Genomic DNA, 16,935 nt, shown 5'->3' with positions numbered 1-16,935 from the left:
AAAAAAAAAAAAAAAAAAAAAACCCAAAGGAAGAGAAGGAGCAAGTTTGGATTTCTAGTGTTAGCAAAAGTGATTCATTTTTCTATCTTAGTATCCTTTGTCTTTAACTTTGAAATTTCAAAGTGGAGATGAGTAAATCCTCTGTTTTCATTTTTCAAGTATAAATATATTGAACTAATTATTTAATGTGATCAAATTTCCTATTATTAATTTGAATGTATTTTTTCTTGTTAAAATTCTTCTAAAACTGATTTAGATTTTTGTATAAAATCAGGGAATACACATTTTATAATTCAGGCCTTTTGAAACATGAATCTATATATGAATTATTAATAACTGTGGGTTCTTATTTATTTTTCTTCTCCCAAGGTTGTTTTTAAAAAGTCATTTGATATTAATTTTGCTGGTACCCTCACCAAAAGGATACGGAGTTACTTTTCATTAATGACCCACATTGTAGGATTTGTGACTGAAAAAGTGTTTCAAACCATTGTTTAGCTTTTTGATTGTTTGGTGACTTCATTATTATCTCATGAATTCCACCATTTTGGGGTATAGATCATTATGCCGTATGTGTATGTATGTGTGTGTATTATTATTATTATTATTTTTTGAGTCAGAGCCTTGTTCTGTCACCCAGGCTGGAGTGCAATAGTGCAATCTCGACTCACTGCAGCCTCCACCTCCCTGGTTCAAGCAATTCTTCTGCCTCAGCCTCCTCAGTAGCTGGGATTACAGGTGCCTGCCACCACGCCCAGCTAATTTTTGTATTTTTAGTAGAGACAGGGTTTCACCGTGTTAGCCAGGCTGGTCTTTAACTCCTGACCTCAAGTGATCTGCCTGCCTTGGCCTCCCAAAGTGCTGAGATTATAGGCGTGAGCCACCGCGCCCAGCTAGTCAGAGCTTTAATAGAAAACTTAATACCACGATACTAATTTTGAACCTGAGTTAAAATATATACTAATAGATAAATCTTGAAGAATTCTGTGACTGTTTTTTTTTTTCTTGAGATGGAGTCTCACTCTGTCACCCAGGCTGGAATGCAGTGGGATGATCTCAGCTCACTGCAACCTCTGCCTCCCGGGTTCAAACAGTTCTCCTGCCTCAGCCTCCCGAGTAGCTGGCACTACAGGTGCCTGCCATCACGCCAGGCTAATTTTTGTGTTTTTAGTAGAGACAGAGTTTTGCCGTGTTAGCCAGGCTGGTCTCGAACTCCTGACCTCAGGTGATCCACCTGCCTTGGCTTCTCAAAGTGCTGGGATTACAGGTGTGAACCATCGTGTTTTTTAATTTCCTATCCCCTAAATATATGGCATTTATTAAAACAAAGCCTCACACCCCACTAAAATGTTTAACATTCCTTGACTATACGCCTTTGAATTATTTTACATATCAACCTTTAAAATATATTATGATGCTTTAGGACTGCATATACTTAGGTATCTCTGAAGAGCATGCATTTATACCCATTATCTTATTTAGAATTCTGTTAAGTACTCTATTATGATATTGTTCACAAAAACCAATTTTTAAGCAAATTTTATCATCTTGTTTATGGATGCCCAGTATTTTGGCCTTCTAAAAATGTATTTTTTTCCAGCAGTTTTCTTCAAACCTGTCCTGAGAACCTCTTAAAAGATAAAATGGTAGTTGTAGAATGTATCTCAGATGACCGTTCAGTGCATTTTAGAGTGTATACTGGACTAAATATATTTAAAACTCCTTTTATAATCTTTAAAAAATCAAGCTGAGTGCAGTGGCTCACACTTGCAGTCCCAGCGCTTTGGGAGGCTGAGGTGGAAGGATCGATTGAGGCCAGGAGTTCAAGATCAGCCTGGGCAACATAGTGAGACGCTGTCTCTACTTAAAAAAAAAAAATTAACCGGGCACAGTGGCACATGCCTGTAGTCCCAGCTACTCAGGATACTGAGGCAGAAGGATGGCTTTAGCCCAGGAGTTCAAAGTTACAAGGATCTGTTTGTGCCACTACATTCTAGCCTGGGCAACAGAGCAAGACCCTGTCTCTAAAATAAAAACAAATTAAAGCTTGAATTCTTGAATTTCTAAATACATAAATTTGAAATATGTGAAATACATATATCTTTAAAAATGGGGACTGGGTGCCATGGCTCACACTTATAATCCCAGCACTTTGGGGGGCCGAGGTGGGTGAGTCACCTGAAATCAGGAGTTTGAGACCACCCTGGTCAGCATGGTGAAGCCTCCTTTCTACTAAAAATACAAAAATTAGCTGGGTGTGGTAGCGAGCACTTGTAGTCCCAGCTACCCAGGAGGCTGAGGCAGGAGAATCGCTTGAACCTGGGAGGCGGAGGTTGCTGTGAGCTGAGATCGCACCACTGCACTCCATCCTGGGCAACAGAGCAAGACTCTGTCTCAAAAAAAAAAAAAAAAGGGACCATAATGTATTTGCCCAGGCACTGATTAGCACACAAGTGTTACAAGTACAGGGTATACTGTTGTCACAGTAAAATTAATAGCAGATTGGGATTTAGGATCTTAGGATCTTAGGTTCTACTCCTGACTTTGCCAATAGTTAGCTTTGTTTCTTTGGCTAAGTCATTCCTTATGTCTAGGCCTATTTCCTTATCTGTAAAATGACAAAGCTGTACTTTAAGGGTCATCTTTCTAGCTCTAACATGTTGTATTGCTTTTGTTATGGCTCTAAAAAGCTCCCTGGTGCAAGAGATCCTTCTCTTGATTGCTTTTTAAGAAACTCAACGTTTTGAATTACTGATTTATCTATCAACAAGAGGTGGTTTACTTTCCTTTCCTGTTTGAGTGCTTAAAGAAGAGACATTACTCTTTTCCTTTATAGATAGTATTGGAGTTAATAAAGGCTTTCTTGGCTTTCTCCTGTTTTTGTTTTGTTTTTTTTCTGATTGCTTGTTTGTCATTGTGTTGTTGGGCTCACTTCTTATTTTATTTGTGCTTTCTTTTAGTAATGGTGTTATCTTGGTGTTCATTATGTACTTTGGAAGACTTAGTATATGTGGGTTTTGGGGTCCTATTTATTTTCTCATGCACCAGTTCCGATCATTGTTTGTTTGTGGGTTTTACCCTTCCTCCCATATTGTTTTGCTTTCTCCCCCTCTCCCTTCCCTCCCTTTCAGGAAAATGGAGGAGTGGCTCCATTACTTCTGGCTCTGCCCAGGTTTTCTGCCACAAGAGTGGCACAGCCTGTGCCTCTAATGCTTCTGATAGAGTCGTGACTGCTTTGGATTCTACACCTGCCCCAAGATGTAATATTGAGCATTGAGATTCCAGGGGCAGTACTTCGTCCTGGAAAGCCTCAAGAAAGGAAACTTCAGAGCAAACAGAATCAACTAGGGATCATGACTATACATCCATCACATGCATACCAGAATGGGTCCAGCCGAGGCCTCCAAAATGATGCTTTGCCAGCCTCAGCTGGTTCTCAAGTGATGATATCCTTGAAGTCTCTGTGGCCCGTGACTCCAGAGTTAAGGTAGTGGAGTTTCCCTTTAAAGCATCTCACAGCAGGCTTTGTAGATGGGACACATCTCACTTCAACATGCTTGCTGACTACTCAGGTTGAAAATCAGCCTCAGCCCTTAGGTCCGTTAAATTTAAGTTCTAATTTTGAAATGTGGATTATTAGGTTATAGGCTAGGTTTATGGTAGACTGGGTTTTTGACATAGTGGACTTCAATAATAACTTATACAAAATGATTCAACTTATTCTTTTTAGGGCTTAATTTACATAGCTATAAATTAGGTTTTCCTTTGGTTAAAAGGCATTAGAGGGCAAAAATAAAATCTTTTAGCCAGGTAGTCTCCATCACTCTGTATGTAATTTGTGATTTGGAGAAAAATGACCTGAGGTTCGTAATTTTTTGGCTTTGGAATGTACTATGATTGTTCTATATGTTATGATCTTACTGAGGGTTGTCGCTGAGTTGTAATTCTACAGTATGTGGATCTGATTTCACTTTCTATGATTTATTAATAGATACACAATTGCATCTTATTTCATGTACATCATATTTCTTAGTCTCCTGACAATCCGGAACTTGAGAATGCATTAAGTGGGTTTACATATTGTGACCTTCCTTCGATTTTTTAGTAGACATATTCTTTGGAGACTAGAATTTGAAAGAAGAAAAATTATATGATTTCCTACAATTAACAACCAAATCTTTATATTTAATAGGAATTTTTAAGACTTTTTTTGAACTTGAAATCAGGTTGTTGAACTAACCTTTCAAGTAACTAGATTAGGAATTGTATTTTTGTTGGCTGTTCTACCTAAATGCTGATAGGAGAGATCTCCTTGTACTTGCAAGTAAACTGTGTTTTCCCATTTCTAATCTAGTATCCAATGCTTCATATATTTTACACACACTCACATACACACACACACACACACACACACACACACACACACACATTCATTCATCCCAAAATTCATTATTCAGATAGTTTGAGGAAGTTTTTTCTGGTTCATGAGAAGTGACAATGTGTAATATTATTAAAGATGGTTTTAATATATACCAACAGGAAAAAAAATGCTATGCCATACATAGAAATTTGCTACTAATGTTTTATTTTAGTGTCCCTAGTCTTTAGGGATATACAAATTTAAAATTTTTAAAAAATAAAATAGAACTATATTGTGGTTTATAAATTACTTTTTAACTTAAATACTTTCTATTTAATCTTATTTAGAATATCATTTTAATTTCTACCTCTTATGAATCATGTGATAACACTAATTAGTTTCTGATATTGTTTAAATGTTTTCTTACTCTTTGCTATTGCAGACAACATTGTAATAAATATCCATGACTTTTGTTTTTTTTTTTTGTTGTTGAGACAGAGTTTTGTTCTTGTTGCCCAGGCTGGAGTGCAATGGCATGATCTCCGCTCACTGCAACCTCCGCCTCCCAAGATTCAAGTGCCTCAGGCTCCCGAGTAGCTGGGATTGCAGGCATGCACCACTATGCCCAGCTAATTTTCCTATTTTTAGTAGAGATGGGGTTTGCCACGTTGGCCAGGCTAGTACTGAACTCTGGACCTCAGGTGATCCACTCACCTCGACCTCCCAAACTGCTGGGATTACAGGCATGAGCCACCACGCCTGGCGGAATTTTTTTTTTTTTTTTTTTTTAAAGATGATTTTAGAGAATTTTTCCAGAAAGATATATTTCTTCAGTTTATGAAGTGCTTCCATTTATTCTAAAACTGTTTCCTAATTTGGGGAGGGTATGTTGTAAATATTCTGTATTTTATAAAATGATTAAGATAAATGGATTTAGGGTTTAAATTTCTTTTTTTGGCAAAATGAAAAGTTGGCACCTCTGTGTTTGTCCCCCTTTTAAAAAGCTTGCATTGTGTAAACCATTGATCTAGAAATACAAGAGCAAAACTTTATGGCTCAACTTTAGTAAGATTTAAATTAGTGTTATCTAATCTTCACTTTATTGAAATACAAATCAGGGCAGAAATTCTCAGTAAAGCAAACCCATCTGTGGCTTCCTTTAGCAATTGATGATTCTCTGTGTTGTCTAAATATTTCTGATCCATCTGTTTGAGGGAGAAAGCACCAAAAGGCATGTAATAAACATTTATGAAAGTGATTGTCTATTTTGCTTTAGCCTATTTAGATGCTGTTGCTATGCATCTTTGAATATAAATAGTAATGAACAATTTATCTGTCAAATAAAATTTAGGAGGCAGCTAACATGCATTAATATCTCCTGCCATTGAGTGAATTCTTCACTGAAATGTGGGTGCATGCTAAGAAATGTAGAGGGATTTCAAATCCAGAAATAACAAGTGTTCCATAATCCCAGCTACAAGTTTTGACTTAGCTAGAGTCAGTCTTGATTGCAGAGAACATGTTTATCCCATACAGGTTAGCTCATGGCAAACTGTCAGGATCATGCCATCTTCTTTTGAACCTTTCTATGAGGCATTTTCTTATTACTGTGATTTATGAATTTATATTGAAAGGATACCCAGACTTACCAAAACATCTTGCACAAAAGCTGTATGATTGCTTTTATCTCACATTTTCAGTTATTTTTCTTGAGTACAAACATGGAGATTTCCTAGAAATATAGTTTAACATATGATGGTAGGAATAAAAGTAGTGTTTTCTTATGCTTTTAGTAATTGATTTTTCCATTAGCAAATTGGTCTTTGAGGAGCATCTTGAGAAATTTTGGTGTGAAAATTTTATAGTGAAGCAACTGCACTATTTTTTTTTAAGTAACCCATTTGTGGTAATTTGTGTTCTTTTACCATGTATGTAATTAATAGCACTCATGTCCCTTCTTGCCCTATCTTGAATATTATTAGAGATTATTTATTGCTGCAATACTTAACATTTGTGTATTCTTTCATCTGGTTAACCGAATTTATGTAGTACATTGAAATTAAGGTCCAAAACTATCCTCTAGTTTGAGGCAAGGTGTCATTATATATAGTGGTTTATTATACATTGGTTTTCCAAGAATATAGTTTGCTGTTGAATAAAACCTCTTGTGGAGTTTTATCTTGGAATGCCGTTTATCTGAACAAGTTTATTTATTACTGTTGGCCTGTCTGACGTTGTAGTTGTAGGATGATGTCAGCAAAGCAAATAGAGGATTGGAAGGTTATCCAGTATCAAATTGCAATTGGTAAAAATAGTCAATAGAATATGTCCTTCAGTGTTTCCAATATATTGCAGAGTTGTATAGAATTAAAAAATAATGAGTGTAAAGAACATTTTCAAAAGTTTTGTTTATAGCTTAGGTTAAAACATGTTTTTGCTAGTTGTTTATTTACAATATAAAATCTATTTGCACGTTTGTTTCAATTTTGATGCAGAGAAGTCTGTTTTTGTTTTTAATTTGGTGTATTTCAACCCCAGATATATAGTTCTTTTTTTTTTTTATTGTTTTTTTTTACTCTCAAGAATTGCCAAGAAGATGCTTTTAGAAGAAATTAAAGCCAATCTTTCCTCTGATGAGGATGGATCTTCAGATGATGAACCAGAAGGAGGGAAAAAAAGAAATGGAAAACAAAATGAAGAAAACCCAGGAGATGAAGGTGAGCTCCCCAAAGAGAAGTTTATAATGTCATAATTTGATTCCTTGACCAATTCAGCCTTTGAAGAATATCTGTCCAAGAAATATCTTAATACAGCCAGGTGTGGTGGCTCACACCTGTAATCTCAGGACTTTGGGAGGCCGAAGCATGTGGATCACTTGAGCTCAGGAGTTTGAGACCAGCCTGAACAAGATAGTGAAACTGTGTCTCTACTAACAGTAGCTGGGCATGGTGGTACGTGCCTGTAGTCCCAGCTACTCAGGAGGCTGAGGCAGGAGAATTGCTCAAACCTGGAAGGCAAAGATTGCAGTGCTGCTGCACCCCTGCCTGGGTGACAGAGCAAGACTCCCATCTCAAAAAGAAAAAAAAAAAGGAAAAGAAATCTCTTAATACATGCTTTTAGAGTTTATGAAAATGTTTAAAACTTTATTACCATGGCTTCTCTAGAATATCTTGTAGTAATTATGGAATGTACTCTAATTTTATCAGTAATGCCAATAAACAGATGATTTTTTTTTTTTTTTGAGACAGAGGTTTGCTCTTGTTGCCCAGGCTGGAATGCAATGGCGCCATCTCGGCTCACTGCGACTTCTGCCTCCTGGGTTCAAGCAATTCTCCTGCCTCAGCCTCCCGAATAGCTGGAATGATACACATGTGCCACCATATCCAGACAATTTTGTATTTTTAGTAGAGATGGGGTTTCTCCATGTTGGTCAGGCTAGTCTGGAACTCCTGGCCTCAGGTGATCCACCTACCTTGGCCTCCCAAAGTGCTGGGGTAACAGGTGTGAGCCACTGTGCCCAGCCCTAAACAGATGATTTTCAAAGCAAAATATTTTATTCCTTACATATAAACATATGTTGGTGATATTTAGTCAATATTTAATAATAGTAATATATCAAGTCTGATGTGTGAGATTACCTGATAACACCAATGATACCAAGGTATGTGCGTAGCTCTGATCTTTTTCATAAGTTGCAATAGTTGCCAACAGGCAAAATAGTTTAACAAGGCATTTTAAAGGCTGAAGAAGGTTTTATTGATTTGTTTTCTTCATTTAGAAGCAAAAAATCAAGTCAATTCTGAATCAGATTCAGATTCTGAAGAATCTAAGAAGCCAAGATACCGACATAGGCTTTTGAGGCACAAACTGACTGTGAGTGATGGAGAATCTGGAGAAGAAAAAAAGTCAAAGCCTAAAGAGCATAAAGAAGTCAAAGGCAGAAATAGAAGGAAGGGTAAGACATTTTAATTCTGAATGTAAAGAACATGCTGAAGGGCTCAGTGGCTTACGCCTTAATCTTAGCAGTTTGGGAAGCCAAGGTGGGCAGATTGCTTGAGCCCAGGAGTTCAGTACCAGCCTATGCCACATAGGAAAAACCCTGTCTTTACAAAAAATAGAAGAATTAGCTGGGCGTGGTGGTGTGCACCTGTAATCCCAGCTACTTGGGAGGCTGAGGTGGGAGGATCACCTGAGCCCCGGAGGTCAAGGCTATAGTCATCAATGATTGCAACACTGCATTCCAGCTTGGGCGACAGAGTGAGACCCTGTCTCAAGAAAAAAAACAAAAAACAACAGAACATACTAGTTTTGTAAACTAATTTTAGTAATGAAATTTAAGTATATCTGCTCAAACAGTTGACTGCCTATATTAAGCAAATGTCAGTACACTGGCAATAAGTATTCTTTCACATGAGATTGAAATAAATAATTTAGAGTGGGTAGATAACCCAGAAACTTTAGATGATGCAAAGAATATTTCTGAGCTTTAGATTATAAAGAGAAATAAGTATCATTTAATAAAATATATTTAAATGTTATGTAGAAAATATAAGATTGCATACAACTGCAAAAAGGCATGGTGCTTTCCTGCAGAAGGGTAGAAGATGCAGTTAATTTGGGTGAATTTATGCAAACTTGTATGCAAAACTTGACTGGCATATAGTCAGAGTAAATTTCTTTTTCATTAAAAGCCTGAGTCCTTTTGCAATGAGGGCTTACATGTTTCCAGCAGTATGGTGGGCATTGAGGATGCAAAAGTGAATAACGAGTTATCTTAGTTGATTTTGATAGGTTACTAGGTTTGACAGTCACCGGTTTTGTAATAATTATTGACCTTTATATTATAAAAAATTATAGCACCCTGAGGGACATTTTGTGTAATGTAATTATATAATGTGGCACAAAGAAAGGTTTCTTTAGCTTCTTGAGGGTTGGGACTTAACCCCAGAGAAGGCATCACAAAGAAGGCTTTTACCCAGCAGATCAAATTCAAAATGTGGGAGCACGTAGTTGTGAAGATTTATGACATAAGCAGGGAAAAAAATTTAAAAACCTGTGTAAAATGTTGGCACATGATGGATGGGGTACAATTAATATAGTATAAGCTGCTCTATAGATGGGAGTAGGGAAAGGAATAGCAGGGCATGGGGCTGGGCCTGTAAGACAGAGACCAGATTCTGGAGATCTTTGTAAGCCTGTGTTTTTCAAACTGGAGTGCTGGGTGGTATACCAAAGTGTACATCTCTTTGGTGTCTATTTTATTTGAGGTTTTGGGAAGGGCATTTTATATTAAATAATGTATTGGGTAATAAAATATGACATTTGCCTGTGAATTTTGGGTAACAAAAAGTTCAAAGAATTTTTGTCATTGTTGTTTGGCTCTTTGATGACTAGGGGTAAATTTTGAAGACTATTGTTAGTACCCAACCCATGGATGGCAGATGAACTCTTCTCTGCCGACTGGGAATAGGAACACATTTTTGCAAGTGTTTGGGAAATAAATTAGGCTCTAAAAGGATGCAGAGCTATTGAAAAGTTTTTTTAAATTACTGTATTTATTTTTGAACCCTGGACTTACAGTGATCCACCTGCCTTGTCCTCCCAAAGTGCTGGGATTGCAGGCATGAGCCACTGTGCTGACCTTATTTTTAAATTCTTTGTATAACAGCTGTATTGAGATGTAACTCACAAACCACACAATTCACCCACTTACATTATACAATGTAGCAGTTTTTAGTATAATCATAGAGGATTACCACCACTTAAAAACATTTTTTTTAAATACACGTACAAAGAAGCGTATAAGTAGACATCTTGATGAAAACATAGGGCACCAGATCAAAGAACAAGATGTTTATTACTAACACCCAAGAATCATAACCTCAGCATGACCACTTTTTTCCCTGTTGGAAGGTTTTAATGAAAAATGTCATATGATCAGAGTAGTTGCTATTCAGTGAGAATGAAGTTACCGAATGTGTGGAAGGTATTACGGTAGTTGATGACAAATGCGGTTGATGGAGAAGAGGAAGGTTGACTTGAGTCTTAAAGGAGGTTGAATTGTTAGGTGTTCTTAACTGATATGAAAGGGAAAAGTCTCCAGTTAGTGTCAGATTTTTAGAGTTGTCATGGTATATGTATAATATCAGAAAAACAGTTGAGGTTGTTCAGTGGAGTTGTTTTACAAATAGAGAGCTAAGGACATAGTCTTGGAGTTTTAAACATTTATAGGGCTTTTGGGCAAGAGTTATTCACTAAAGATGAGGAAGAAGAAGTTCCTGCCATACACATGTATAATTAATATGTCATGGATATTTTCATGTTAATAAATAATAGTACATCATTTTGTGACTACTTGCCTTATAAATTTCTTTGCAGTATGGCTGCAAGCTCTTACAGATTATTCAATAAAGGAACTCTGATTTAACATGTTATATATCACAACATGGATTCCTGTGCATCTTCAACAAAGGGAGCAATATTCATTTTTGCTTCTGTGGCTTAGCTCAGTATATAGAGCCTTTTAGTATACATGATTACATTTGAGATTTGCTTTATTCAAACCTAAGTTTTCTATGAGCTATGTTTCTACTGCCTGATTCTGTGGGTAATTTATTATCCAAGCCATGTTGTTGTTGTTTGTTTGTTTGTGTATGAGAGAGTAAACTTCTAAAATCCCATCATATTTGTGTTCCTAATATAGATTATGATCATAGTGATTGATATATAGTTGAAATTGCATGATTTTCTTAGTTTTGTAAATTCTAGTGTTCATTATATGGAAATTTGAATTGAGTGATGGGAAAAAATCAATAGTGAATAATCTACTTATTAAATCTATTTAGTTGAATTAAATTGAAATGCATTAAAGAGGCGTAAGAACAAATTGCAGCGTGTGAACCTTAATTTTCTCCTAAATTAGAAAAGTGTTATAAAATTATTTTAGTGACAATTTTGAAACTATAAATACTGCCTTTATATTAGATGATAGTAATTTTTTTTCCAGGTGTGATAATGGTATTTAGTTATGTAGGGCAGGATCCTTATGCTTAGGGGTGAAGTGTCATCTGCACTTAATATCCCATGGTTCAGTGTAAGAAAAGGGGTATGTGTGTGTATGTGTATGTGTGTAGAGAAAGAAAGAAAAAAAAGCACATATGGTAAACTGCTGACAATAAGTGAATTTAGGAGAAGGGATACAAGTATTCATTCCATAATTCTTTCAAATTTTTGGTAGATTTGAAAAATTTTTAAATGTCGGGTGAAAAATTAATATGAGGCTTAAAATTGTACTTAATTACAGGATTTTTTGTGTGTGAATGCAGGGATACATGTCAACGTGTGTGTTTTTGGTATTTTCCCAGCTTTCCAGTTACTTAGTTTTTTTTTTTTTTTTAATTGTGGTAAAATATACATAACATAAAATTTACCATTTTAACCATTTTTCAGTGTACAATTCAGTAACATTAAGTACATTCACATTTTTATACAACCATCACTTCTATCTTTCCCCAAAATGTGTTGTCATTCCAAATGTAATCTCTATAACCATTAAACAATAACTCTTTCTTCCCCTCTCCTCCCACATATTCTTTATAGCATTCATATTCTCCCATTTATAGCATTTCTGTTAGCATTTATGTTCTCTCATTTTTTAGCTGGAATAGAACTTTGATTCTGATCTCAGATTATGATAGATTTTTAAAAAATTATTTTGCAACAATTTTAGATTTACAGAAATGTTACACAAATGGTGTGCAGGGTTCTGTGTATCTTTCACCTAGCTTCCCAGATTTAATATCTTATCATAGTACAACTGTCAAAACCAGGAAATTAACATTGGCACAATACTATTAACTAAACCAGGGTTCACAAACTGCACCTGTGAGCCAAATCCGATCCTCCGCCTGTTTTTATAAATAAGCTTTTATTGAAACATAGTCATATTAATTAATTTACTGTTTTACATACGTGTAAAACAGTAATTTACAGGTGTGTAAAATACGTGAAAACACATATGTGAAAATAGTAAATTAATTAATATGGCTATGTTTGGCAAAGTTGAGTACAGATGAGTAGTTGCAACAGAGACCATATGGTCCACAAGTCAAAAATATTTACTGTTAGGCTTTTTACATAAAACATTTCATGACCTCTGAAGTAAACTATAGATCTTTTTCAGAGATTACTTTTCCCACTGATGTTTTTTATCTCCTAGGATCCAATCTAGGATCTCACATTGCATTGAGTTATAATGTCTCCTTAATCTACTCCAGCCTGTGACAATTCCTCAGTCTTTTCTTTGATGACCTTGATACTTGTAGAGTGTTGATTCCTTATTTTCCCAACTGCTCCTTGATGCGTATTTGTCTAATGTTTTCTCATGATTGAGGTTATTTTGTATTTTGACAGAATACCACAAAAGTGATCTTTTGTCTTCAGTACATGATACCAAGAATATATGATGTCAGTATGTCTTTTTTTTTTTTTTTTTTTTTTTTTTTGAGACAAGGTCCCGCTCTGTTGCCCAGGCTAGAGTGCAGTGGTGTGATCACAGCTTACTGTAGCCTCAACATCCTGGGCTCAAGTGATCCTCTTTTCTCAGCCTCCCAGGTAGCTGGGACCACTGGTGTGCACCATCATGCCTGGCTAATTTTTATATTTTTTTTGTAGAGACAGAATCTCCCTAAGTTGCCCAGGCTGGTCTCAAATTCCTGGGCTCGAGTGATCCTCTCAACTTGGCCACCCAAAGTGCTGGGATTCCAAGGGTGAGCCACCATGCCCAGCCATCAATATGTCTTATTACTCTTATGGTTACCTTCCGTTACTTGCTTAAAGTTGGTATCGGCTGATCTTTTTCCACTGTAAAGAAGAAGATACTATTTTTCTATCTATATTTAGTATTTTCTGGGGTGATACTTTGAGATCATGCATATATCCCGTTTCTTGGCATACTTAAGCCCACTAATTTTAGTATTCATCTTGGGTGAAGCAGTTATTACTGTGGTATTTGCTTACTTGTAATTTTCTATTTCTTTCATTACTTTGATATTTAGTAATTGTAAGGAAGAGTTGTTTTCTCCTCTTTATTTATTGCATTATTTATATCAACATAGACTTATAGATTTTTATTTTATGAGTTATAATCCAATAGTATCATTTATTTTATTGCTTAATTGTTCTAGTTTTGGTTGTTGGGAGCTCCTTCAAGTTGAATCTTGTGTCCTTTCAACATGTGCCTGTCCATGATTGAACACTGCTTTATTTTCTGGCGCTATAAGATGTTCTCAGCTCATCTTGTATTTTTTCTCACCTGCTTCCTTTGGCCAGAAAGATAGGTTTTCTCCTGGAGTTTTTGTATGCTTCCATCACTGTGTTAATTGTGAGGAAAAAAATTGAAGATTCCACATGTAGAACCCTATTTTCCCAGTGGTGTAAATAGAAATAGGGATTTTCTTCACAGCCTTGTTGTCAGTACCCTCTGCATACTTTTGGAATTTAGCCTGCCTTCTGTTCAAAACCAGGAAACGAAGAAAATAACCGGAGCACCCACAGTTGTCTCCCCTCCCCCAGTTGTAGAGGGGTCATTATTCAAGTTTTGATTTCAGTCTCCAATCTTTCTATTACTGTTTGCCTTTCTCAGTTCTTTGATTGTGTCATCATTGGAGGAAAGAATCTGTAATCTTACTCCATCTTGGCCAGCCTACCTTGCTAGTTTTGAATAGCCAAACTCCTTTTTCATTAATTTACCTTTGGTAATTACATGTATTTTATTGACAGGTAATTTATTCTTATTTTGTCAATTCAAATACAATTGAATACTTATATTTTAATGTACAACCATAGTTTTATGATTACATCTGGAATACATTTGAATTTTATTTATATATACCATGTAGAGTGTTAACTGGTATATTCTATATTATATATCATCCGTCTACATATATACCACCACTGATGTTCTTACAGTGCTCTGTTTTAATGTGGAGTCTTTGGGAAATTAAGTGAATTAGGTTTCTGTTGGAAAAAAATTAATAATTTTATGTATTTTTTTTTTAAATTCAAGTGAGCAGTGAAGATTCAGAAGATTCTGATTTTCAAGAATCAGGAGTTAGTGAAGAAGTTAGTGAATCCGAAGATGAACAGCGGCCCAGAACAAGGTATTATAATTGGTTTTTAAAAAATTTTTAGGAATTAATCCGAATGACCATGCCTTCAAATGATTTGTATGGTTACTGTTATCAATAAAGTTGGTGTGATATATAATTATTTTTTTGAAACTAATTGTTATACTTAATAGTTTAAAAAGAGTCTAAGCCTATTTTATGAATATTGAATTGTGTATTCTAATCTGGGTAGATTTTTAGTCTGCAAAACCACTTGTGGCTGCAGTTTTTTATTGTTCTGGGAGAAATTGTAGGGTAATAGTTAAGAGGCTTTATAGAAAAACTGCCTCAGTCTAACTTTGGGCTTTACTAATTTCTATTTGTATAAATACTCTATGCTCCTGTTTCCTCATATTTAAAGTGGGGGATTACAATATACTTGACTAATTATTGTGGGCACTAAATGAGACAGTACATTTGCAAGGTTTATAACAGTACTTACCTGACAGTTAGTAAGTGCTCAATATATAAGTTATTGGTTTTAGTAGTACTGCAGTAATAATGATATGCTTGTTCTTGAAACATGAACAGCTATTGATCTAGATTACATGTAGTTTAAAATTTGTCTTCCTTCTTAGTATGGTATGTTAGATAATACTACTATGATTTTTTAATTTCCCCCAGAATAGCATAATCTTTCTGTAGCTTATCAAGTGAACAATGTGTGTTTGTGTATGTATGTCTACGGAGATGTCTATCTGCACTTGTAAGTTTTAAAACATTCCGAGTTTTTCTTAGGTTAATACTTACCAGGTTGTGCTTAGAGTATAGCAATATATTATACTTTAAGTTAATATATAATGAAAATGATAAGGTATGATGAGAGCTATTTTTTAAACCAAGATATATGAAATTTAACATGTTACAGTATGGAATACAGTGGTCTTCAGAATATTTGCAAAATTGTGTAACGATCACCACTCTATAATTTCTGAACATTTCCATCACCCAAGGAAAAAACCCTGTACTTACTAGCAATTGTTTTCCATTCCCCATGCCCTCGTATTCTAATAAACACTAAAACCTACTTTCTATCTCTATAGATTTGCCTGTTCTAGACATTTTGCATGAGTAGATTCCATAAAATATATATCCTTTTATGAATGGATTTTTTTCACTTAACATAATGTTTTCAAGGTTTATCCATGTTGTAGCCTATATGAATACTTCATTCTTTTTTTAAATGTTATTTATTTATTTTGAGATGGAGTTTCACTCTTGTTGCCCAAGCTAGAATGCAATGGCGCCATCTTGGCTCACTGCAACCTCTGCCTCCCGGGTTTAAGCGATTCTCCTGCCTCAGCCTCCCAAGTAGCTGGGATTACAGGTGTGTGCCACCATGCCTGGCTAGTTTTTTGTATTAGTAGAAACGAATTTTCACCATGTTAGCCAGGCTGACCTCAGGTGATCTGCCCACCTTGGCCTCCCAAAAGGTGTGAGCCACCATGCTTGGCTAGTTTAATGATTATTAGTGGTAAAATGCACATAACCTAACATTTACTATCTTAACCATTTTTTTTCTTTCATGGTATTACAGGGAATTTTTATTTTCATCTTTACCATTTTTAAGTGTATGGCTTAGTAGTGTTAAGTATATTCACTTTTTTTTGGAACTAATCTCCAAAACCTTTTCCTCTTGCAAAATTGAAATGTTATTCATTAAACCACTCCCCTTTTCCTCTCCCCTGGCAACCACGATTCTGTTTTCTGCCTCTATGAATTTCACTACTCTAGGAACCTCATATAAATTGAATCATACAGTATTTGCCTTTTTATGACTGGCTTATTTCACTTAGCAGCATGTGCTCCAGGTTCATATATGTTACAGCATTTGTCAGAATTTTCTTCCTTTTAAAGGCTTAATAATGTTCCATTGTATACCATATTTTGTTTGTCAATTTATCTGTTGATGGACACTTGGGTTGCAACCTTTTGGCTATCGTGAATAATGCTGCTTTGAACATAAATATCTCTTCAAGTTCCTGCTTTCATTTCCTTTGGGTATATACCCAGAAGTGGAATTGTGTGGTGATTCTATTTTTAATTTTTTGATGAACTGCCATACTGTTGGCATAGCAGCTGCAACATTTTACCTTTTTTTTTTTTTTTTTTTGCCATGAGGACAAGGAGAGGTCCCTAAGTAGCCAGAGTGGCTCTGCTGGCCCAGCACAGCAGATCCCAGATGGGAAGAAGGATGGGCAGAAACCAATGAGATAATGAGGACAGGGGCAGGAAGGTGACAGCCCCATGAGAAGCATCAATGCCAGCCCTAAGCTCTTCAGATTGTTGGTAGCACTGTGAGAAAATGACAAGGGGTGAATCTACAGGCTGGGAGGCTGGTGGGATACTGAGCAAGATATTTGTCCTCAGCCCAGCCCAGGCTGGTGCTGGGTGGTGGGGATTTAGTGA

General features: G+C 35.8%; 1 protein-coding gene across 13 annotated transcripts in view; it reads left to right on the top strand.

Annotated features, from left to right (window-relative positions):
• Positions 1-16,935, top strand: part of LOC108297236 (transcriptional regulator ATRX) — a 224,578-nt gene that overhangs the window by 109,545 nt on the left and 98,098 nt on the right. For all 13 annotated transcript variants that reach the window (XM_017519955.2, XM_017519956.2, XM_017519954.2 and 10 more), the window contains 3 exons: positions 6,944-7,077; positions 8,139-8,315; positions 14,427-14,520. In XM_017519955.2, coding sequence (XP_017375444.1) covers positions 6,944-7,077; positions 8,139-8,315; positions 14,427-14,520 — 405 coding nt within the window. The remainder of the gene's footprint in view (positions 1-6,943; positions 7,078-8,138; positions 8,316-14,426; positions 14,521-16,935) is intronic.

Source organism: Cebus imitator, unplaced genomic scaffold (genome assembly GCF_001604975.1).
Source record: "Cebus imitator isolate Cc_AM_T3 unplaced genomic scaffold, Cebus_imitator-1.0 Scaffold783, whole genome shotgun sequence".
Taxonomy (NCBI): domain Eukaryota; kingdom Metazoa; phylum Chordata; class Mammalia; order Primates; family Cebidae; genus Cebus; species Cebus imitator.
The sequence above is the reverse complement of the archived record's forward strand: the minus strand, read 5'-3'. Positions and strand labels throughout refer to the sequence as shown.